Here is a 25639-nt window from a genome sequence, read left to right on the forward strand (position 1 = left end):
AAGATTCTGGATGATTTTTACTTTCATTTTTATGCCTTTTATATTTGCTGAGCTTGTGACATAGCATGTAGAAAACCCTTGTTACAGAGATAATACTCAACATATCTTTTCCTTTTCTCCTTTCCCATCCCTGTAATATTAAAGTTCACTTATCTGAATGTCTCTCCTTCCTTTTTTGACCTTCATCACACTCTAAGCTCCTGAAGGGTAGAGAATGTGATTGATCCATTTGTATTCTCCAGGTTTGGTTGTGGGCCTTACATAGAAAAGTCACTTAATAAATATGTGAATGATTCGCATGTGTTTGCTGTTGAATAGCTGTATACATTGTATTTTTCAATTAAGGAAGAGTATTCTCTTGAGTCATACACTTAATGCAAAGGAAAATTAAATTGTAAGATATTTTGCAATTAAATATGGCTCAGAAACATTCTCTGGAAAGGAATAAAGCCTGTTGCTTGCCTCAAATGCCTAAAGAAATTGCTGTAAATTCTAGAAACCACCTATGTTCCCTAGAGGCTATTGCTTCCTAGAATTTTCCTTAAGATAGAACTAACCAAATCCCTGGTAATTTATAGGGTGGATCCTGTTCATCTTTGTCCTTCTGAATATAGCAACATTTTAACTTTTTGCCTTGAAATGTGTTCTTAGAGTCTCTGAAAATAATGTTACTAAAAATCTAGGAAAAAAGTAGTCTTCCATAATAACTTTCTTCATGATTACTTATCAAGTAATGCTGAAATCCTGTAATGTTCAAAAAACAGTCCAGTCGTCGCCATCTTGGATCCGTGTGACAAGAAAATTCATGAGAGGGAGAACTGGTGGGGGTCCTTCCTGTGGCGACCTGTGAGTGCCAGTTCTATTTGATTGCCACCAGTTCTGTGAGGAAAGAACATGATTCCATGGTGAGGACTGATGGACATACGTTATCTGAGAAGGGAAGCCACCAGGTGACAAGCAGCATGTTTGGTGCCTCAAGAAAGAAGTGTGTAGAAGGGGTCAACAGTGGCTGCCATGACGAAATCATGTTCTACAGCCAGGCTTCTGGTTTCCACATTGGCCAGAAGAAGATACGCTGGCATCGCCATCTACATCAGGTCAGCTGTCTCTATTTGGGGCAAGTTTATCAGGAAACGAAGTGCACTAGGCCTTCCAATGAGGTGGATGAGCAACAAGACCCCTCAGTTAAATCGCAGCTCATCAGAAGGCACTCATTTAACAAGCCACATCACACCAGCAACGTCACTTCACACGCCTCCATCTCCAAGCAGGGCTATTTTGCCTATGAGTCCTAGGAATACGATGAACCACTCCCAGGTGGGTCAGGGCATTGGAATTCCAGGCAGGACAAATCACATGAGCAGTTCAGGGTTACGGAGCCCCAACAGCAGTTCACCAAGTATAATATGTATGTCAAAGCAGCAGCCTTCTCAACAGCCTTTCACTGTGAACAGTATGTCTGGATCTGGAATGAACAAGAATCAAGCACCTGGAATGAATAACTCCTTATCAAGTAACGTTTTTAATGGAACAGATGGAGGTGAAAATGTGACAGGATTGGACCTTTCTGATTTTCCAGCATTAGCAGACCAAAACAGAAAGGAAGGAAGTGGTAACCCAACTCCATTAATAAACCCCCTGGCTGGGAGGGCTGCTCGTGTCGGAATGGTAACAGAACCAGCAAATGAGCAATCCCAGGACTTCCCAATTCACAATGAAGATTTTCCAGCATTACCTGGTTCCAGCTATAAAGAACCAACATTAAATAATGATGATAATAAATCTAATTTGAATACATCTGGCAGGATAACATTGAGTACAGATGGGCCCAAATTCCCTGGAGATAAAAGCTCAACAGCACAAATAACCAGCAGAAAAAGGGGCTCCAGGGTTGCTAACATTCCTGAAGGGATGGTGATGGGCTGATTTGGAATGATTGGCCTGTTGACATTTATCAGGGCAGCAGAGACAGACCTAGGAGTGATACATCTTGCATTAGGAAGTGACTTAACAGTATTAGGTCTCAATATGAACGCTCCTGAAAATCTCTATCCCAAATTTGCATCACCTTGGACATCATCATCCTGTGGGCCTCAAGACATAAACTTCCATGTTCCACTGGAGTACTTAATGAACAGTCACATTAGAGATAAACTTGCTGCAATGCAGCTTGGCCGATATGGAGAAGACCTCTTCTATCTCTAGTACATGAATGGAGGAGATGTATTACAACTTTTAGCTGCAGTAGAGCTTTTTAACCATGACTGAAGATACCACAAAGAAGAACAAGTATGGATTACCAGGGCACCAGGCATGGAGCCAACAATGAAAACCAATACATAAGAGAGGGGAACATATTACTTCTTTGACTGTCTTAACTGGAGGAAAGTAGCCAAGGAGTTCCATCTGGAATAATACAAATTAGAAGAGCAGCCTCATCTGCTGTCCCCTTCAACTACAACCCTGCTCAGCAAGCCTTCTAAAAAGACCTCCCTATTCTTGGGGAGATGTGCATGGATGCATTATATGAAAGTGGGGTATTCTGGAACTGCTGGTCAAGGGACTTTGTCCCCTGTGCACTAAAGGGCCATATTTCCAGCAGCCGAGGACATCCATACCCGAGTGAATGTGATGGACTTAAGTGAACTGAGAATTCACTCTGGCTGTTCGGACAGCAGCGTTTCCTAGGAAGAGAAAAAAAGGTCAATCTTGTATTTTTCTGACCACATAAAGGCTTCTTCTCTTTGTAATAAAGTAGAAAAGCTCTCCTCAAAAAACAAACAACAACAACAACAACAAAAAGTCTAGTACCCAGAAGATAATTTTGAAATAACTGAGGTTCGTAACCTGAATGTACTAGGAAAATAGTCAGCATCTTTAATCGCCTGGAGCAAATAAACTCTTTCTTTTGTTTTTACTTTTAAAGTCATCTCTCTAATAATTTACAGAAGAATATGCGGATAGTGGAAAACAACCTCAGTAGAAATTTTATTAATAATTTAAACTTAGCAAACTTTTTGTGTCAAGTAAAAATTTGGGTACATAAACATCATGGAAGATTTCCTTTGTGACCTTTTTGTTCTTAGAAATATGGTGTTCACTCATTGGTTCTTGAGTTTGAAGAAATTCATCTAAGTTCTAGGAAATCGTCGTCCGAAGACTCAGTTTCACTTACATGATCACTTCCACTTGCAACATTAGAGTCTACACAGCACTGTCCAGTAGAAATATACTGCAACATATATATGTAATTAAAAAATTCCTAGTAGCTGCATTAGAAAATGTAAACAAACAGGTGAAATTTTAATAACATTTTATTAAACTTAATAAGTCCAAAATGTTATCATCTACACATGTAATCAGTATAACAATTATTGATGAGTTATCGTACATTCTTATCCATCATGCTAGGTCTTCAAAATCCAATATGTATTTTATACTTACAGCTCATCTCAATTCACACTAACCGCACTTCCAGCCCTCACTGTTCACACGTGGTTAGTGGCTGCCACACTGGACCGTGCCCGTCTGGAGAGCTGCTGCTCTTTACCTCCATCTCCTGATGTTCTAAGAGCTGTGAAATGCCAGTTTCTTTCTCTTTGGGCATTATGGGTATAAAAAGAAAAGTTATGAATTCTCAACTGTGTTCAGTGAAAGCTATCACAGACTACAAAAATGATCTCTCCTCTTTTTAAAAAATATTTCCATTGAGAAATATCCACACATATATTCCAACTGTATTATACAATCAGTGGCTCACAACATCATCACATAGTTGTGTATTCATCACCATGATCATTTTTAGAGCATTTACATCACTCCAGAAAAAGAAATAAAAAGAAAAAACTCACACATCCCATATCCCTTACCCTTCCCTCAAATTGACCCACAGTATTTCAATCTACCAAATTTTTACCCTTTATTTCCCCATATTACTTATGCAGTTTCATCCTTTTTTTTTTTTTTTACTCATCTGTCCATACCCTGGATAAAAGGAGCATCAGACACAAGGTTTTCACAGTCACACAGTCACATTGTGAAAGCTATATAGTTATACAATCATCTTCAAGAATCAGGGCTACTGGAACACAGCTCAACAGTTTCAGGTACTTCCCTCTAATCACTCCAATACACCATAAACTATAAAGGATATCTGTATAATGCATAACCTCCAGGATAACATCTCAACTCTATTTGAAATCTCTCAGCCTCTGAGATTTTATTTTGTCTCATTTCTCTCTTCCCCCTTTTGGTCAAGAAGGCTTTCTCAATCCCATGATGCTGGGTCCCGACTCATCCCTGGGAGTTCTGTCCCACATTGCCAGGGAGATTTACATCCCTGAGAGTCAGGTCCCACATGTGGGGAGGGCAGAGAGTTCACCTGTTGAGTTGGCTTAGATCTCTCCTCTTTTATACCTTCTTGAAAGATAATCCAATACTTTTTAGGCAACACAATAAGAAATTGAAGGATGATTATTTGCTATCATTTTAGGTAATTCCACCATTTAAAAAAAAATCATAGTTGAAAATGATTGATTAATAATAATAAAAAGTTATTACTTGGATGGTGAAATAGAAAAATGCTTCAAGATATGGGAAGAATAAGATTGCTAAGATCCTGCAATGTGGGATACGGTAGACATTTGCACAGTGATGTTTATGTTGGCATTATTCATGATTGCCAATGTAGGAAGGAGGCTCAAGTGTCCATTGACTGATGAACGGAAGGGTGAACTGTGGTATATACATACGAAAAAATATTGTGCAGCTACAGGAATGAATGAAATCATGATGCATGCAATGACATGCATGAAACTCAAGGACATTATGTTGAGCTAAATAAGCCAAAAACAAAAGGACAAATACTGTATGTTGTCAGTAAAATGAACTAACAATAATGAGCAAACACTGAGAGTTAAATGTGAGAGCATAGGTTATCAGGAGATACAAAAAGGGCAGAGATTGGGCAATTGGTGCTTAAGGAGTACAGAGCGTTTAATAAAGTTGATTATAAAGGTTCAGAAACGGATAGCACAGGACTGTCTGATGGTAAGGCAATATTGTAAATGTAATGCACAAAGCTAATTATGAGTATGGCTGAAAGAGAAAGATTAGGGTCATGAAAGAGAGGTAGAGGATGAAAACTGGGACTGTATAACTTAGTGAAACCTAGAGTGGACAAATATAAGAATATTTTTGCATGAATATTACAGAAATAGAGCAAATTTGTCACTGTTACAAGGTTAATAATAGGATGGCATATGGGAAAAAATACAATTCACACAAATTAAGGTCTATAGCTAACAGTAACATTATAATATCTTTCATTAATTTGTAGCAAAGGTACTATACCAAAGCTAAAGGTCAATAAGAAAGGGATATAAGGCAGGAGTGCGGGATTTTTTTCTTTTTGCAAGAAATAGGAATGTTTTCATTTAGATTACGGTGGTGAATGCATAACTAAGTGATATACCAGGAGCCATTGATTATAAATTTAGGATGGGTTGTATGGTGTGTGAATAAACCTTAAAAAAAAAAAGATCCTGCAGTGTATCTTAGATTAAAAGATGGATGTTTAGTTTATTAATGCTGCTGGAAATGTAATATACCAGAACTGTGTTGGCTTTTGTAAAAGTTACAAGTTTACAGTTCTAAGGCCATAAAAATGTCCGAACTAAGGCATCCAGACAAAGATACTTGGACTCAAGAGAGGCCTATCTGGGAAGGCACATGGCTGGTGTTTGCTGGTCCTTTGGCTTCTGGTTTCAAAGCGGCTTCCCTGGGGATGCTTTCTTTCTGCATGTCCAGAGGTCTCTGTCTGTGTCAGCTCTGAGCCTTTTTCAAAGTGGTTTCCTCTTAAAGGACTCCAGTAAGTGGATTAAGACCCACCTTGGATGGGCAGAGATACATCTCCATGGAAACCACCTTCAAATGGTCCCACCTAAACAATAGGTTTGCCTCCACAAGACTGGATTAGGATAAAGAACATGGCTTTTCTGAGGTACATAGCCTCAAGCCAGCCCAATGGACCTCTGTGATAACTGCAGATAGAATGAGTTCTATTTTATTGAAAAAAAAAAATACATGCTGTCTTTGTTTTTTGTAAGACTTCTAAGGAAGAATAAAATCATGAAATATCAATTTTTTACAACTAGAACTGCTCAGAAGAGAAACTCGAAATTGCAATTGGGTCCAATGAACTCAGTGGTGCACTCAGGATTAGCTGCATTTATTAAACACCATGCAAGGGGACAAATTCTGAAATGCATTTAAAAAGTCCTTTTCCTTTTCTATAAGCTTTCATCACACCATAGCATTTCCCAAATTTTCTCCTCAAACATTCCTCGAAAACCTTTTTCTTTCAGCTCTACTCCATACTTCTCTTGCTCTTCTCCAGCCGCCCCCTTTCACCTGATTATGCATTACAAAACCCAAAAGATCATGTCTGGCAAGAAGGTCAAGGAAGGGCAGAAATGGAGGAGACCAAGTAAAAACCCTCTTTAGCAGGCAGGGGAGGGTACTGCCTTCCCCAACTGTAGTTCTGTATTTTTGCCTTTAGACTCTGCATAAATAATTTACCTTTTCTATTAGGGAGCAAACAGGCTAGCTATGGTTACATAATGCTAAGAGCACAAGAGAATTCCTAAGAGTTTCTGGGTCTTACAATCTACTCTCAGGCTCTCTCCTAGGCTGTGAGTTCCCAGACATTATACCATAGAAACATAAACTCAAGAGCTTAAAAAGAGGATTTTTTGTACATCTTTCCATGGCTCAATTATTATGCTAAGAATTTTCCTGCATTACCACATCTAATCATCACAGCAGCCCCTTGAGTTGTCATTTTCTCTATTTTTATAAATGAGTAAATGGAGGCTCAGGGATAATTAAATTATTTGCTTAAAGTCACACAGACAAAAAGTAATAATTACCTTAGGGGCCCAGTATCATTTGGATTCTTATTGAAAGCAACATAACCTATCTGGCTAGTGTTCAGGGGGAAATGAGTTACGAAAGGATATTTGGTATTTCATAGGCTCTCTAGGAGAGCCAGAGGGTCCGACTTGGAGATTGCCCCATTACCGCCCTGCTCCATTCTGGTGGGGGACCTACTACTCCTGACACTGGGCCTGGCCACTCATCACTTGTCACTGCCCCTGGGCACGAGATGTGAGTTCCAAGTCTGCTGCTGCTGCAGCCCCTCTAAGTTTCTAAGAAGGGCCCTGTAGATCTTGCTAGCTTCCATCCTGTTTCATTTTTCTCTCTTCCATCTAGAAGTCTCACTCTGGTGTGTCCGGTACAGCCAAGTTATATGCATGCTCCTCAGATGCATGGAAGCTTGAGGGGGAGTTTCTGGCTTCTATTTTGGGGAGAGAGGGTTTGTGAGATGGGAAATTCTCCAAATAGGGGAAGACACTGGCAAGCCAAAACAGCATGACAAATGGCCATAGAACTCAAAATGATATAGGTATAATGGTCTCATTTCGTAGAGGAGAAAACTGAGCTCCACGGGATACCTAATATGGGGCATGCTATGCCTTCTTGTCTGGTAGTATGGCTAATGTCAGGGAAACCTTAAAAGAAGTGGAAATTCACAGCAAAAGGAGCCCTCCCAGCTGTCCTCTACTTACCTTATCACATTGGAATGCATTATGGAAAGTGTTACAGAACTTTTATCTGATATAAAAGGATGCATAACACATATCTCCTTCAGATCTTGGTAAAAAGGGAAGTCTCTGCAAATGCCAGCCTGGAAAAATAAGGGTTTCTCATTGAACATCCAATGCTGTTCTCATTGGACATCAACTAAGCATTTCCTTGTAAGGTCTTAGGAACAGCATCAGTAGAGTTTTGCAGTACTTACGGTTGCAATTGCTTGTGTTTTTTAAAATGTTTACTTGGTAAAGCACTGAAAATCACTGACAAAAAAATGTTCACTCTGAACACTGTCAGTTATATAGGCTTTGTTGTTGATATACAGTGCAGCAATGATTTATTCAGAAAACTGATGGAAAAACCGCAATGTGGAGAATAAAATTCAATCACCTCATATGTAAATTGAATATATGAATAAATTATAGATTATAGCTCATATATTCATCTGCTCAGCTGCATGATATATAATAGAAGCAGCAAGAGCATATTGATACTCTGATTTATTAAGATTTTGCATTTTATTTTAGAATAAAATTTAAAGGGTCTGGGATAAATTATTCCTGCTAAATGAAGAATTCTTAATTTGGGCTACATGGGTGGCATTGAGAGGGTGCTTTAAACACCCTGAAAGCACATATAAAAAATATGTGGATGTGCGCCTAGAGTGCAATTGTGCATGCAGGCTTTTTTTTCTGGGAAAAGATTTCAAAGAGTTCATCAGGTTCTCAAAGGGGTTTGTGACACTCAAAATTTTAAGAAAGTAATTCTTATAATAAAAACATTCGAGGGCTGTTTTAGGTCACAGAACAAATTTAGTAACTTAATGTACACTCATATTTAGGTTTCTTCTAACCTCCTCCTTTTTTTTTTTAACTATTAACTTTAATTTAAATGAGGGAGGACACCTATTATTTATGAAGTCTCTTTCTCTATCTCCTGCACCAGAACTCTCTGATAAGTAATACTTACATAAGACCTCTAAGGACATATAAACTGATCTTATTTGAGACTGAATCAAGGTTAGGCCTATCCCCATCAAAGAGAAAAGAATGAGGCCCCTACACACAAATGAGTGGGCATAAAAGTGAAATTAACCACCAAACTTGGGCCATTCTTTTGATTTCATATGAAACCAAATCCCAGGATTTTTTAATTGGACAGAAATTCTAAGCTGAGACTTCTGTGAAGGAAAACAAACACGTCTGTCTTTTTTACTCCTTATTTCCCCCAATGCCTGGTACAGTACATGGCAAAGAGTGAACCCTCAATAAATTCTTTTAACTTTAATGAATTGAATTACTTTGAGCTGAATTACAGTGAGAGGCAGCCGGTAAAGAGTTCGGGGTAGACCATGATTTAAAGTTATTTATGAAGTTATCAAATGTCACATGCCATGTACCTTTGGCTTCCATGCTACAATCTTTTTGTAAATAAAAACCTGGGTCAGCAATTCCTTTAGAATATATTTTTTAATTTTATACTAATAGTGGAGCCATAGATATGGAAAAGTAGTTAAATCTTTTACCAGACAAAAGGTAGATCTGCAGGAATGTGCTTTTGTCCAGAAAAAAATAGTATCCTGGAGCCTTGCTAAAGCAGGCAAGTTGATATAGAATTCAGGCCCATCTTGAAATTGGTCCAGGAATTTAGGGGCACTTGATAAAACACTCATTATTCAATAGAGGCCACTTAAATTGCAGGTCTCTATAGTTTTAGATTCCACAAACCAGCAAGAATTTCTACTCCAAAACTAACAGGTTATTTTTCATAGGACTATCAACTTTTCAAAAATGTTAAAGACACAAACATCCAAATTTCCATATACCAGCACCATCATCAGTTTAAGAAGCATCCTTTTAATATCCTAAATCAATCAATCAATCAATAAACGAACCATGATAATCTGAAAAAAAGAACAGTTCTCTAAGTGGAAGAAGTTCGGCTTTGTGAAAAATTCACTCTGCTCTTTGTTTAACGTGGTCTCTGTCCTTGTGCTGCTGACCCACGAAAACGCTGTCCCAAACCAGCTCTGATCTGAGGGCTGGCACCCAGGGCCGCCGATTCAACGGCCCCTCTCTGGGTTGCGCGTCCTCCCTCCCCTCCCCCATGTTCTCTCTACCCGCTTCCACACCCTGCTGGCCTGTCTGGATGTGTCCGGGCCGCCTGACCTCTCCCGTTGGCTGATTTCTGAAATTGTACTTGAGGTGATTTTTATCCAGTTGGAAAATGAGGGTTGCCTCTCATTAAGAAGTGTTTGCCTTTGTAAGAGTTCTGTTATCTCCATTATCTGAACACCATTGGGTTCAGCTGGAAGGGGGGCGCAGGAGGAGAGGCAGTGCGCTCAGGTGTCATTGCCGAGGCTCTCCTCTCTGCCACCCCACTGCTGGGCCCTGGCTGGCCGTGGTGTGTCCTGGGGCCTGGGGTCTCGGCTCCTGCGGTGTGACCCCTCCTCAGGCTCCCCTCCCAGAGTCCAGCCCTGATGCCCCACCATCCCCTCTCCCGCTACCTCTCCAGGCCAAGGTAAGGCACACGGCGGCAGCACCCCTGGGCCTGGGGCCTCGTGCTCCCTTGTGGAGCCCTTGACCATCCCCACGTACTTGTCGGTGATCGCTCCATTGACCCTGCTCAGACTCTCACGGGAATGGCTCTGCTCCCTGTGGGGACATGACCAGTACATTCTTCATTTAAAGACGAGGAAACTGAGAAGTGAAGGAGCCAGCCAGTCACCTCTGTGCCCCTCCAGCTTAAAGGCCGAGTGTCCCCCTCAGTCAGGGCTCAGCCGTCACCAGCACGCGGCCGTCTCCTCCACGGTCATGTCGAGGCACTTTCTAGAATCTTCTTTCTACTGGGTTCTGATGAGAATTGCAGTTTTTTCAAATTTTGAACTTAAATATCTTATTAGGTGACTACAAAGCAACACTTGTAAAGGTGGAATTTGCTATAGCCGACCTTTTGTTTAGCAACCTTGTTTTTAATAAATGCATGTGCATATCTTTACACAGGAACATTGTTCTTAGTTGCACATTTGACTGAATCTCCATTGCTGTTTGATTAGTTATTTTCACAAAATTGTCCTATGGGTGCTTTCTTTAACCTGGGTTTTGAAATAAGTCTTAGTAAATTATTCTCTTTGAAAGAGTTGGAATAATGGAATTACCAATAACATTTATTTTGCACTTAATCGGCATGAGATTTCCCTGCCTTACCTCATTTAATCCTCACACAGCCTCCCCACTCTCATGACCATCTCCTTACCCTCTGCTGCATCGTCCAGCCCTTGACCTTGGTGGGCGCTGCTCCCTGTCAGTGATCCAAGTGGGATGCATGGAAAGTATGTCTCCTTGGCTGTTCCCTCTGGACCACCCACCTGACTGCTGAGCCTTCAGTCAATCAACAGCTGCATGTTGAGTTCCAGTTAAACAGTCTGCAGAGCTCTGCCTGGCCTGCGCATGCAGGAGCCTTTCTAAAAGTGGCACGTGGATTCAGGGCAGAAGCAGAGAAGTTGGCTCAGTCAGAGACCTTGAACCTGTCCTGAAAGATGAAAGGTATTTGTATGCCTGAGGGAAAAGAGCAAGGTTATTGTAGGACAGAGAAATACTGACTTAAAGCATGGAAAGGGACAGTGAGAAGGTACTGGGATGGGCTAGATAAACCAAGAAAAATGATGTTTAAAAAAATATGTAGGATTTTCCTTTAGATTCTCAAAGGAGGAACCTCTGCAGACAAAAAGAACTCTACCCTACAGTGCCACATACGACTTATTCAACTAGTGCAGTCTGCCAACTTTAACATGCAGGCATCTTTGCTGTAATCAAACAGTTGATTGAATTTTTAGTGATCTTTAGTATTCTTTTAGTTTGATAATCTTGGTTACTGCAGCCACATGTATTTGGACTATTGGCTTGATATTAGGTAGAAAATTTTAAGAAGAGTAAAAATTTAAAGCTGGAATTACTATTCATTTGTTGGAATTTACCATTTGGAAATCCATACAGATTCAACCCCCAAACATCTGTTTCTTATACATTGTCAGCATCTTGATGTCATGGAACACACTGTTGATTAATATACTACACCTGTCAATTATTTTAGTCACTGAGATGATCTTCATGCACCTGTTAAACACCAACTACTACACAGGTGTACCCATACTTGCCTGGGAGTGGAGAGAACTAAATTTGTTCTACCTTTTGACTTCGTGCCAATTTGTTCTACCTTTTGACCTTGTGCCATTGCAGCCTGTAAAACTGGGACAATGACTAACTATACCTAGCGTTTCTTGGGGTCTCTGAGACCACACATCGATCTCCAAAATATCTCAATCCCACTTATTTGCTGAATCCGAAAGTGTACTTGATTTAATTTTTATCTGGTTGGTAAATGAGGGTTGCCTCTTATTAAGAAGTGTTTGCATTTGTAAGAGTTCTGTATGCACCATTTTTATCTCCGCATGCATGTATTTATGGTTCTTTCCCCTAATAGAGTGGGGGAAATGGGAAGTAAAGAGGTATGGCAGGTCAGAATGAGGAGTGACAGCTTGCAGCTGGGGTAAAGGTGCAGTGGGCAGATGTTGTATTCTTCACAGTTTGCTCAGGTCTCTCCCTGTTCTCAACCACATGACAATTCCCCAAACCTATCTGTACAGAAAGTCCTACATTATTTAATAACAGTCTTCAGTTAAGCCTGTTTCATTTGGCTTTGATTTGAAATGCTTTTGTCTTACTGGAAATGGTTGTCTTTCTTGGCTTGGAAAATTTTGGATGTTTGGAGAAAAGAATGTAGAGAAATGGATTAGTTAATCTTGTTGATTTTCCTCAAACGAATTAAAAAAAATCCCTTATGAACCAACAATAGACAATAAGATTCTCTCTGGAAACAGGAGCTGGATGAAGGACACCCAATCTTGCTGGAAGAGTTTGACCTTTTCCTGCTTACCCATTTTGTGTAAAATACAGTATGACGTAGCATGTCTTTCTCTTCAATAGAAATCTACCTGAATTTTGCTTTGAGGCATGGTTTTGAGAATTTTGGGGGTCCACTCTTAAAATTATTGGAATCATCATGGGATGTTGAGGACCCCTGGTTGACGCCATCCCTCCTATCATCATTCTAGCAGTAGATGCTCATGCCCCATAGGTTGGACTTTTAGGGAGACTATGCAGCCCCATGTGGCAGCGCTTCACCTGGGACCCACGCTGACCGTGAGACGTAGCAACCTGTCTGCTCTTCATCCCATGAAGTGCCATCTCTCTCAGAGGCCGGCGGCAAGGCCCCGAAGCGCCGGGTGCAACATGAACAGTTATGGGAACTGAATGAATGCATAATTTTTATGGCCAGTTCCATTTACCACCAGATGGCTCTAGTGTATCATCGGGACATGCACACGTGTGTAAAACTGGTGGTCCTCTAAGCCAAAAAGGAAAACTGCAGCAGCAGTAAGACCTCTAAAATACATAGGAACATACTTCTTTCTCGATGGGGTTAATTAGAAGCAGTTGCAGCCGCTTGAGTGTTTTCAAGAAAAGACCACATGCTGAGGGAGGCTATGGGAAGGTAATAACTCTAATGTATGTAAGTTTTTCCTTTTTAAGTTTTCAGATTGCTTCGTGATTATTCATTAATTGTCACAACAGCCAAAGTAGAGTCAGAAAGAGCAGTAGTGTCAGTAGGCCTGTAACTGGTTCCACACCAGTCTTGAATACTTCAGCTTGCAACTGAGAAAGAGTAACTTTACAGCTATTTCCAGAGGCAAAATCTATGCATCTGCTGATTCGAGTGATATTAGCTGAGCCCTGGGGAGAATGATATGATTCTAAAGTATGTGGCATTTTTCTTTAAAGGGTCTTTCCTTTTATGGAACTTGTGATAAAAAAGCAGAAAGAGCAGAAAGAGGAAACAAGGGCTTCTCAGAGTTCAAAATGACCCTGTTCCTCAAGACAGCTGAAGACTAAAAACATGGGCTTTCTGCAGGTGAATTAGCATTAGGAAAATGAAACTTTCGTCTGAACTTCTTAAACTAAAGTTCTCTTTGTCTCAAGAAAAAAGTGTGAGGTAGCCAAATTACACCACGGATAATTTTATTTGAACTTTCTCAAGCTCTTGGTTCTCTCATTTAATATGCAATTTTTATTCTCACTTTAGGCCCTAACCTGTTAAATAAGACGACTGTTTCTATAATGTTTTGCTCTTTTATTACTGTCTTCAAGCTGAAAAGGGGAAGATTTATGTGAGTTAGCCTATCCTTAGTTCATAAAGTTGTTTGAGATGTGCTAAGAAAACCATCCATGTCAAAAAGTAATACTTGGGCGGGCCGCGGTGGCTCAGCGGGCAAAGTGCTTGCCTGCTATGCCGGAGGACCTCGGTTCGATTCCCGGCCCCAGCCCATGTAACAAAAACAAAGAAACAAAATACAATAAAACAAGAAAATGTTTAAAGATGTTTCCCTTTCTTCCTTCCTTCCTTCCTTCTATCCTTCCTTCCTTCTCTCTGTCTTTAAAAAAAAAAAAAAAAAAAAAAGTAATACTTGATTATTGTTTTAAAGAAAGAATCCCTGGAAACTGGACATACAGCGTTTACTTTGGCACAACTTGATGCTTTGGAAATTTGCCTGAAAGAAGCAGAAGAAAAGGCTAAAGCCTTATCCGAGCAGGTAATCCTGTCAGCTGGACTGGGATTTTATGTCCCTCATTATGCAGTATAGTAAATGTGAATCTAAACACAGGATTTAACCTCTGCCCCTATGGATACACACCCACCCACACACACACACACACACACACACACACACAGGCATTTCTTATATTGAAAATATAATAATTCAATTCATATGAAATTTTTCAGCATTAAAAAAATTATTTCACATTTTTATATTTTTATTATTATTCACACAGCCCATGAGTTAGGCAAGCCACCTTTAGGTGAGGGGTTTTCCTGGAACAGTAATGCATAAGTGTATTATAAACCCATAAGCACAAAGGTAAAAAATTTAAAACCTATAGAAATCAGACTGGATAAATTTTATTGAATTAATTAAAGAATAGACTAATCTGAGAACTGTTTGATGATCTGCTCTTGGAAGACAGTTCTTCAAATACTTCCTTCCCTCCAGTTCCTGGAACCCCCAGAAGCAAAGCAGATTAGAGGTTGGGCCAGGTCCAGTTGGGCAGTCTGAATGGGTTATCCGGTACCTGTGTACACAACAGGCCCCTGACCTTAATGGCCATGGGGAAGGGCAGCAGTGGGGCTCAGACTGGGGACTGATCATGCTTTGTAAAAGGGGTAGTTTACAAATAACAAACCCCCTTATTATCATCACCTCGCCCTGGATCGGGCTGAGAGCGAAGCTTCCTGCGGTCTTGGCCCCCACAGCACAGGGCACCCACCCCTGGTGATAGCCATCCAAGGGAAAAAGACTGCAGACAGCCCTGGATTGCTGTAAACATTCATTTCTCATGGACTGGCACATTTTAATAATATCTCAATAACATCTTAAAAAACAACTCTAAGATGTTTAAGAGTAAGTAAGCCACTATCCCCATACAGTAAAAGCTGAGTTTACTGTAAATTTAACACACAAATGGCCTCTGTTTCTTTTCGGAGTTTACCAAAAAGTACATCTCTCAGTTTGGCTTGTGTTTATAGTTCATCGATGAGGTGGGATGGGTGCACAGGGGCACCCAGGGATTTTGTCGGTGGATGAGAATATCTTCCTCCAGACCTGAACCCTTTGGGGACGTTTCGCCTCAGCCACATGCCGTAGCTCTGGCTTTTCAACAGGTCTTTTCTCTAAAATAAACCACAAAACAGGCCTCAAACTGTGCCACATTCATTGGTTATGAAAAATATAATGATGATCATGAGCATGAGGTACCACTTTAAACAAAAAAAGCTAAGAATTTCGGAACCCCCAACATGGGAAGGATATGTGAACAGTTCACTAAAAGGGGGTGGCCCAGCGGTCATTGGGGTGCACTAAGAAGGTATCTGTTCCTTTTGTAACTGGATGGCTTTTGATGATTTCTCATTTAAATCAGCAAAATTCAATTCAACCCTAAAACTACTCATCCTTTTGTTCTTTCTAGAATATTTTTGTCCCATACAAATGATCCTTAATATTTGAGTTTCTTAACACAATGATTTCTTTATATAACACCAAACAGATGCGTTTACTTTTTCCAGTGTTTAGCAGATTAAATGTATAACATGGAAAGTGGATTTACTCAACTTCTTGCATACCTACCATGAATAAGATACTACTTAAGTATTTTGGGAAGAAAGACAGGGTCTCTCTACCTAAGTAGATCATAGCTGAATAGAAAATGCCTTGGAAGAGCTGTAGATTAAAAATTAGCTTTTCATGGCTCCGAGGTAAATAGCACAATTAGGTTAAGTTGCTGGGTCTCTGTGTGTCACCATCCTGAAGTATTGCCTTTGAAGTTTCCAAATCTGCATAACCAAGTGCATTTAATTGGAAGTTGGCAATGATTTGAGGCAAAGCAGAGTGTGATGCATAAGGACACATTACAGGCATTTTCAATATTCCATTTTTAATAAGTTGAGGACTTTATTAGATTTGGCTGTCTCCACCGTTACTGTTGAAACAGTTTAATCAAATACAGGCACTGTTCTCAAAGGATTTAATCCTGAAACTTTCACCTCCTCCAATGTTTTAATTTAGTTTTCATCTCAAAAAGATAAGAACTGTATTAGTATTCCCCCTCCCCCATTTTTAAAAATTTGAATCTACGTGTTTAAAAAAAAAAAGGTGAGAAAAGGTTAGGGAAAGAAAGGTAAAGAGAGAAACTCACTTTTCTTAAGGCTAAATTCTGAGACTGTTTCTGAATGGAGCACCTGTCTCACACAATCAGACGTTTGTCCACTGGGTGCCACTGCTTCCTTAGCAGATGCCACTGCGGGGCTGCAGAGGATGAGACTGGCTTTGGGAGTGAAGAAATTGATCACTGCATAGGCGTGTGTGTGTGTGTGTGTGTGTGTGTGTGAAGGAATATTTTTGCCTACTGTATGAGCTAGGGCTTCTTTCAGATGTTATTAATGAAGGATTTGTTACAAGTTCTTGGGAATGCCATCTGGGTTTCGCTGGTCACCTGTGTCAGCCTCGTGGGCTGGGGTGGGACACTCAGAGCGGAGGGAATGACGAGGACAGGGATTGTGCGGGCAGGGGAAGCTTGCAGCGTTGCCAGCCGATGGGCCCTCCCTGTAAGCCCAGTCCCCACCTCCCGGCTTTGCCTCTTTGACAGGAGCCTAGAAATAGGACAGAATGGAAAGTTAGAGACCTGGGGTTGACATCCACCATTAGCATCTGGTCATCCTGGGCCTCAGTTTACTCAGACTGAACGCTTCTACAGTCCCTTCTTGTAAGGCCTACCTTGGTCCACTGTGGAAAAAAAAGAGATTTAGAGTAAAGAAATGAGATTATGGCCAATTCCGCTGGTGAGGTTGCACAGTAGGCAGAATTCTTTGTTGGGCCTCCCTCTGGCTAACAATTACTTTCTCTGCAGTCCTGTCACTATTAACAAAATAAAAGTTATATGTGATCAGGATAATTTGCAATGAAGATTTACAGTCTGGGCTATTCATCACTATAAGAAATAACTTTGCAACAATTCAGCTGGACAGAATGAGAAAGGGTCATAAGCACCCAATGTCATGGGTTATAATATAATCAAAACTTTACCTCATTTTGCTAAAGAGAATAATTGATTGTATTAAGATCAGTGTGGGGAAAGCCTAATACCTAGAAAGTGGATAGTAGACAAAGGATAGAAAGGGGAAAAGGAAAGTGAGGAAAAGTATTAGTGATCACAGGGAAAAAAAGAAAAAGAAAAGTTTCTGGAGAAGCTTGTAAGAAGCAGGCTTTGTGTAATGTGCTGGCTTATATTACCAGTGCTTATGGGAGGGACCAACACAGGGTTCTGGTGTGCCATGCTTTATGTCCATACACAAGCAAATAGATCCCACAACTTTGGTACAAAGAGGGATCTAGGGAAGTGTCTGGAAAAACCACAGTTTTGCAGTGGAGTAAAAGGATTCACATACCCAAAGGCACTTGTGGCAAGATCCTGAGGCAACTCTACTCTAACGTGAGAGACTAACGTGCACCCACTGTCTCTCCCACTCACTGTTCAACCTCAGCAGTGGGGAAGCTCAGGTTTGGGTCCCGTTCTATTACCTGCTAGCTTTATGACTTTGAGAAGTTCAGCTAGTCTCTCTGAGCCTCCATTCTCTTATCTAGAGTGAGGGGAAACATGGAAGTTTCATAAAGCACTGAGGATTAAATGACCTAAGTGTCTGGCTCTTAGTAGGTGCTTAATAAATGCTAATTTATCTTCACTCTTGGCAGTGGTCATAACAGAACTGTGTGAGTCTCTTGATGTCTTGAGCTAACGGCAATCCCAATCAACCTCAGAAGTCCCTCTCTCTCTTTCATAAATGTGTGTGTGTAAGAAATTTCTTGATTGGGCTCTCAGATGCCTGAAATGTGGCCCAGCTTATAACAACCGCACTTTTTCTCTAGCACTCACAACCTCATAGTATCTCAAGCAGGAAAAGCCCCCTACATAACTCTTGACTCTAGCTTGGCTGGCTTTTTTTGTTTTATTTTGCTTTTTACTTTTCACTTTATTAAGATATATACAATTCATAATTTCCCTTTTTAACCACTTTGAAGTGTACAGTTGAGTAGTAGTAGTCACATTCACAACATCGTGCCACATCCTGACCAATATCTATTACACTTTTTCATCGTGTCAAACAGAATCTCTCCACCTGTTAATCAATAACTCCCTCTTTCCACACTCTTCTCCCCCTGTAACCCATAATCTTCTCTTTGCAAGTATGAAATTTACTTCTTTTAATTATTTCATATAAGTGAGCTCATACAATGTTTGCTTTTCTGTGTCTGGCTTATTTCAGTCAACATGGTGTTTTAAAGTTCATCATATTGCAGCTTGTCTCAGAACTTCATCCCTTTTTACAGCTGAATGATCTCCCATTGGGTGTATATATATCACACTTTGCTTGTCCATTCATCTGTTGATGGACACTTGGGCTGCTTCCACTGTTTGACTATTGTGAATGACATTACTATAAACATTGATGTAAAAATGTGTGTTCGAGTATCTGCTTTCAATTCTTTGGGGTACATACCAAGAAGTGGGGTTGCCAGGTCATATGGTAATTCTATTGTCAACTATCTGAGGAATTGCCAAACTGATTTCCACAGTGGCTGCACTGTTTTAGCATGCCACCAGAAATGTATAAGGGCTACTATTTCTCTGCATTATTGTCAACACTTAATATTTCCTGTTTTTATTTTGTTTTATAATGATAGCCATCCTAATGTGTATGAAATGGTATCAAATTGTGGCTTTGAACTGCATTTCCTTGATGACCAGCGATACTGAACATCTTTCCATGTGCTGATTGGTCATTTGTTAATCCTCTTCAGAAATGTCTAGTAGAGTCTTTCGCTCATTTCTTAATCGGGTTATTTGTCTTTCTGTTGTTGAGTTGCTTGGCTGGCTTTTCCATCTGGCTTTCTCTTCTACTCCTTCTCAGCTCTTCATTTGGTAAAGGGACTTAAGTTCTTTCGGTGTATTCATTCTTTCTGCTTCATCTCTTGGATCATCTGTCAGTTTCTGCCCACTCTCTGATTCTGCCCAGACAGGGAGCTGGGGGTAGAGGGATGAGCAGAGTTTATATCTCATAAACCCAGGGTTTCTGTTGGTGAACTGTGGAGTGGAAGGATCTATGATCATTTCCTTGCTGAGGATGTGAATCCAGTAATAGCCAAGTTCTCCCAGTTAGCTTCAGACACATTCTGGATACTGAATCTTACAAAATTTGAGTTACGTATTAAGTGGGTCGTGAACGCTAGCTATATAAGACATTTCACAATGTGCTCCAAAGGCTAGGAAGTAGGAAACTGGGTGGGGAACTTGACCTTTCCTTCTAACCACTGTTTCCCCCCAGGTAGGGATGAAGGGGCATCAGGAGTATCCTGCTAAGTCTATAGCAGAAAGTCTCTTTGGGGTGTTTTGAGAAGTTTTTAGGATTTTCTATTTATAGGATCATATCATCTGCAAATACAAATAGTTTTACTTCTTCCTTTCTGATCCAGATGCTTTTCTTTCTTGCCAAATTACCCTGACTGGAACCTCCATTACAGTGTTGAATAGACGTGGTGAAAATGGACATCTTATTCTTGTTCCTGATCATAAGGGAAAAGCTTTTAATCTTTTACCGTTAAAACATGATGGTAAAAACTCTGAGTTTTTCATAGAGAACCTTAATCAAATTGTGAATGTTCTCTTGTATTCCTAGTTTATTGAATGTTTTTATCAGGAAAGGATGTTGTATTTTCTCAAATGCTTTTCCTGCATCTGTTGGGATAATCATGCAGTTTTTGTCCATTATTCTATTAATTTGCTGTATTATGTTGATTTATTTTTGTATGTTGAACCAACATTCCTGCATTCCTGGGATAAATCCCACCTGGTCATAGTATATAATTTTTTCAATATGCTTCTGGATTTATGGTCTTTGGGGCATAAAAAGTAGACTTCACCATATTTGTTTCCATAAAGAGAAGTTTGTTGGTGATATTCAAAATATAGAGAAAGTTAATGCATAAGAACATGGTAATTTTATTTCTCAGTTTTTGGAAAGCTGTGAGCCTTTTTCTTATGTTTTAGTAATAGCTCATAAGCCACCGGGGCATAAATTTTTGCTTGTCTGATGAGCAAGGCATTTCCTAAGGCACAAGATAAAACTGGAATTCCAATATCCTCAACTGTAGCTAATCTGACCAGTTATCTTTTATGCAAAGAACAATTCTTCTCCTTTCCTTTTTACCCCTGGGCTCTCCCTGTCTAGGGCTCTCTCCAACTTAAAGAATAACAGAAGCAGTGACGGATTAAAAAAAAAAAGCATGAAAGCTTAGCAGTCTAAGCTAGTATTCTATAGGAATACATGCCTGGGTCAGACCCTTGCAATGCATTGTAAATGGTGGCGAATGAGTGGAGGAGCTAACTTTTATTAAGCACCTATAAGTTTCCAGGTACTGTACTTAGATTTATAGACATCTCATTTGATTCTCCCAATAATCTTATGAAGGGAAATACTATTAAAATCCTCAGCTACTATTGAGGAAAACAAAACTCGAAAACATTAGGTCAATTGCCCAAAGTCTTGCAGTTAATAAATGCTGGTATTATAACTAATGTATGATTAAAATTCAAAGTTCCTACTCTTAAAAGCATGTAGTCATACTCCAAAAGCCATCTTAAAGATGCACAAGCAGCACCAAACCAGAGGGATTTGGCTTGGTTCCCAAACTGGAACTTGGAGGGTTTGTAAAACAGGTTGCTAGGCCCCACCCCCAAAGTTTCTAGTTAAGTAGATATGGGTGATTTTCAAGAATTTGCATTTCTAACACGTTCCCAGGTGATACTGATCCAGTTGGTGCAGAAACTACATTTTGAGAGCCAATACTCTCATTTAAGCATCAGGAGGCAGACTTAGAGCAAACAGTCGCCATCGTTCTTGGATTTGGTACTAATGGTCACCAGAGACCGCTTTTATGTGAAGCTGTCCCCATGTCTGCTAAGGGTTTCTGATGCTGCTATGGTCACTCAAGTTCTAGCCACTGGCCTAGACTTTCAGAACACCATGGCCTTCACCCTTGCCCTGTGTTCCCCAGCTGCATGGAAACTGATTGCATCAGCTAGGATAAGACTCAGAAACAGAAAACAGACTGTTCAAGTAAGAATGGCTGAAGCACAGTAGAAGTTTATTTTTTCACTTAAATAAAGTAAGTCTGGACATAGGCAACCCAAAACAGGCATGGCAACTCCCATAAGCCTGAGAGACCTGGTCTTTGTCTCTTCCACTTTGAGGTCAGAGAAGCCCTGGAGCTGCAGCCATCCTCATCACATTTCAGATAACATGAAGAAGGAAGAGGCAAGTGCAATATAGAGTTGGGCATCTGCCAGCTGTGCATCTATTTTAAGAACTTTCCTGGAAACCTCATTTAATGAATCCTTGTCTCTTATTGACCACTGCCATATGCATGGGGGCTGAAGAACATGGGTATTTAGCAGGGCACACTGCCATCCCCAACAGTATGGGGATTTTTTTTTTCACTAAGGAAGGGAGAATGGATACTGAGTTGGCAAACAGCATTTGTGCCTCACTGATCCAACCCGCTGACCATACAGCTGCACACAGTGCCCCATCCTGTCTCCTGTCCTGTCCCCAGTGGACTATGGAACCTTCAGCAGGTCCTGCCAGTTGGAAGCCCCATGCATCAGGTTTTTGCCTGGGAATATATTTATGTTCTTGGGGCACCTCACATATAGAAAAAGTCATATTACATGGGGTATGTTTGTTTCAGCATCTCAAACTGAGGCAAATGAAAATGAGTTTTCTTCCTTTGGTTTCTTGGTTCTTCAAAGCCCTGACATAATGACACTGCCCTAAAAAGATAAAATTAGCAGTTGGACACCCTTTTAACGTGGCAATGACATGGGAAGTATATACAAAGACATGTCGATCCCTAAAGCCCTATACTCCAGTTTGCAGAGAGAATCTCAGCAATACAGAAAGGCAAATTCCAAGTTAGGAGAAAATTATAAAGGGCTGCACTGTAAAATTCCCTTGTGGAAGTCACATGCTAAGACTTTCCTGGGGCATAAGAGTCAAGAACATGTTATCTTTGGTCTTTATTTGAAGAAAGAAAAGAGATTTACATGTTATCAGAATGAAGAAGAAAGTTCAAAGGAATCTAAGAGTGGGGGTAAAAACCAGGAGAAGGAGCAGGTGACACCTGGAGAGGGCGTGGGTCTGCCCTGACTGGCTCTTCCACCTGACATACTGCAGGAGCCCAATCTGAGAGGCACCTGGTGGCTTTGCAAGCTGTTCAAAGTCGTGACAAAGCCAAGTTGCACTTGTTTTTTGTTTGTTTGTTTGACAGTACACATTCATTCACTTAATAAATATTTACTAAGGATGCACTATCTGCCAAGTACGATGCTATGAGATGTGAACACAGTTATAAACCAGAGCAACAAGGTCCTGACTCCCAGAGCAGCCAGTGCAGGGGGAGGCACAGATAATCAATAAACACGTGTTTACAGCGTATAGAGCTTTGGATGGTGTCAGTACTTTGCAAGGCCATGCTAGTGCTCTGGGGGACCACTTTGAATCTTCTTTTTTTAAATTTATTATTTTTTACAAATATTTATTTGGGTAAGGGGTCATAAAATATATTTTTATAATACATACAAGAAAAACACCTTTGAATGAATAAAAAATAAAATGGGAGGAGCTGCAGAAGTTAATGTTTACAAATGAGATTCTCAATAACTTTAGAAACAGAGAAGAAACTCAAACCACTCTGAATCTTCAATGCCGTCGGAAGGTCTAGTAACTGAGAGTGAGCCCTTGGACTTCAAAAGATGGTGATTGCAGCTGTGTGTGTGTTGAAGTTATTTCTGCTGTTTTTTAACTGCAAACAATGAAAGATAAGACCCAGTTAATGCTCTAGGTTAGCTCAAGGTACTTGAGACTCAGGTTGTCTTTCAAGATGTAGTTTCCAAAGAAAAAAGAGACTTTTCTTTTTAGGATTTCTTTGGCCATCAGAAATAAGAGTATGCCATAAACAATGAAATGGTGATCGAAAGGTAGCTTGGTGAAGGTAGGAGGAAATAAGCTGTAATAGCATAAAAGGGAGGATTCTGATGGTTTACTTCCTCTTGGGAGTTTTATTAATCATTTGGCTAATATTTGCTTTTAATTCTCCAGCATGTGTGTTATTCTAAAGCTTGGACTAGAAACAAACATTTTTTTAACATGAAAAATGCTGCTGTATTTAAAATGTAAGGTCCAGGCCTGTGTTTTGGTTGGTGTGGAGTTTTGTGTTCTTGCTTGTGTTGTTTCAGGTGGGGCTGAGGGTCCTGTTACTTTTCCTTTCAGCTTTTAGAATGACTTTTATCCCTCTTGAGTGAATTTTTGAGTTGGAACTCAGAGTTAGACTTATCGATCCTTTACCAATACCCTTTCTTAGTGTGAGAACCACAGTGACTCTCTCCTGCTTATGTGATAGCTGGAAATTGAATTCCAGCCGATCTTTTCCCTTGAGCACACAAACCTCCACCACTTCCCAAATAGTAGGTTATATTTGACTTTAAGCCAAGAAATAATTCATCATTTTATACCTAAGGCTCTAAAATAGACACTTCCTTATTTGCCACTTAGTACCTGGTAATGTTCAATCTTTATTTTCTTTAGTTTAGGAATAGAAGGAATAGAAAGACCAGAAGGAACACAGATTTCTACCAAATTTTTAGATGCTGAGTATGTGTATGTATTGAGTGGCTAGGAATTATTTGATGCATAACGAGATTGCCAAAATAATGTTCTTGTTCTCTTTCATTGTTTAAATGCAACAATGCATCCCTTGATGTCAAGTTTATTTGAAATCAGTAATGTGCCCTTGGTAGGAGTTTTCATTTCTGCAAATGCTCAGAAATTGTGCTTGATATGCCAATCTGAAATCATGAGTTTTTATGAATGAGTTTTTGTTTTCCGATCTATTTTGAAGACTGCTTTAATGCCACAAAAGCGCAAGCTGTTTGACCTGGAATGGATTTCCTCGCCACCATGAAATCCAGTTATTGGGAATTTCATTAAGCAACTTGATAGCTGGGCTTCTCGTTGATTTTATAGCAGAAAAGAAAGCCCTCTTTCAAAACAAACTAGCAAACAATCTCCCATCTAAGCAGATGTCAGTCTTCACCCTGCTGCTGAGTTGTTGGCATACAGCGCAAACCTCCGAGAATGTAAGGGAAAAAATACAAGCTAGTAAAGAGATGTGAGTTGTTTTGAAGAGAGTGGAGCGCACCGACAAAGGAGCTTCTGTTGTTGCTGCTGAAGCAGGGGAGATGTGTGGACTGCTGGCCTGTTACATAACTAAAGACTTCCTTTTTGATTGTAAATGTCAAGATCAAACAGAGGTCAGTTTTAAATAGCTGACCGGGTGCTAATAAATGTGACTTTCACGGCTAAGAAAGAGCAAAAGGCCTTGTGACCTAAGTCATGGTGTGAGGATAAGAGCCGGTGTCTTTGTGTGTAGGACTGGAACAGGCATTTTCCTCATCAGGTTTTCTCTCAAGCAGTAAACTAACTTTCCCTTGGCTCAAAGTCTACAAATAATTTAATAAATAAGGTATATGCCCCTGTTCAATTCTTCATTTATTCATTCGATAACTGGTTATTGAGTCCTAACTCTGAGCTAGGCACTCTGCTAGGTGTCTCCATAGGTATTAGCACCAGTATTTCTCCCAACAACTCTGGAAAATTGTATCTCCACTTTGCAAATGAGGAAAGCTCCTTTGTGGGCTTGAGGCCTGATTATCTGCTCTTCGCTACGCGCTCTCTCAGGGTGACCTGGTTTTCTAGCACACAATCTGCTGATGACAACCAAGTCTTCATCTTCACTGCTGAGCTTCTTGCTGCCCTCAGACCTCAGTATCAAGCTGCCTACTGTCCGGCTCCACCAAGGTTCCCACCGTCAGCTCATGCTCCACATGTCCAAAACCCAACTTATTTTCCTGCATAAAACCAGTTCCATCTCTCACATTCCCTGGCCCAGAAATATGTGCTGCTTTGATTCTCTCCTTTTCCTTGTACATCCAATCAATTGCTAGGTACTGTGAATGATCCCAGATCATTCCCAAATTCATCTTCTTTTCTCCACCTCATCATCACTGCCTTGTCCAGGCCCCCATCTGCAACGGCCTCCTAATTTATCTTCTTACCTTCATTATGGTGCTTGTTTAATGACTCCCCAATACTACAGCTGGAGTGAACAGTCTAGAACACAGATCCAATCATATTTCTCCCCAACGTGAAATCCATAACTAATATTCTTTACCGTTAGGATCAAATCTTTATTCCTAACAGAACT

At 40.2% G+C, this 25639-nt stretch overlaps 1 protein-coding gene and 1 pseudogene across 3 annotated transcripts in view; both read left to right on the forward strand.

Moving 5' to 3' along the window:
- The window catches only part of CCDC192 (coiled-coil domain containing 192), a 248895-nt gene that overhangs the window by 55122 nt on the left and 168134 nt on the right, over positions 1–25639 (forward strand). For all 3 annotated transcript variants that reach the window (XM_077138310.1, XM_077138311.1, XM_077138309.1), the window contains one exon: positions 14195–14302. In XM_077138310.1, the coding sequence (XP_076994425.1) occupies positions 14195–14302 (108 nt within the window). The remainder of the gene's footprint in view (positions 1–14194; positions 14303–25639) is intronic.
- Positions 691–2969, forward strand: LOC143664423 (CCR4-NOT transcription complex subunit 2 pseudogene; annotated as a pseudogene).

This window comes from Tamandua tetradactyla, chromosome 20 (assembly GCF_023851605.1).
Source record: "Tamandua tetradactyla isolate mTamTet1 chromosome 20, mTamTet1.pri, whole genome shotgun sequence".
Classification (NCBI taxonomy): domain Eukaryota; kingdom Metazoa; phylum Chordata; class Mammalia; order Pilosa; family Myrmecophagidae; genus Tamandua; species Tamandua tetradactyla.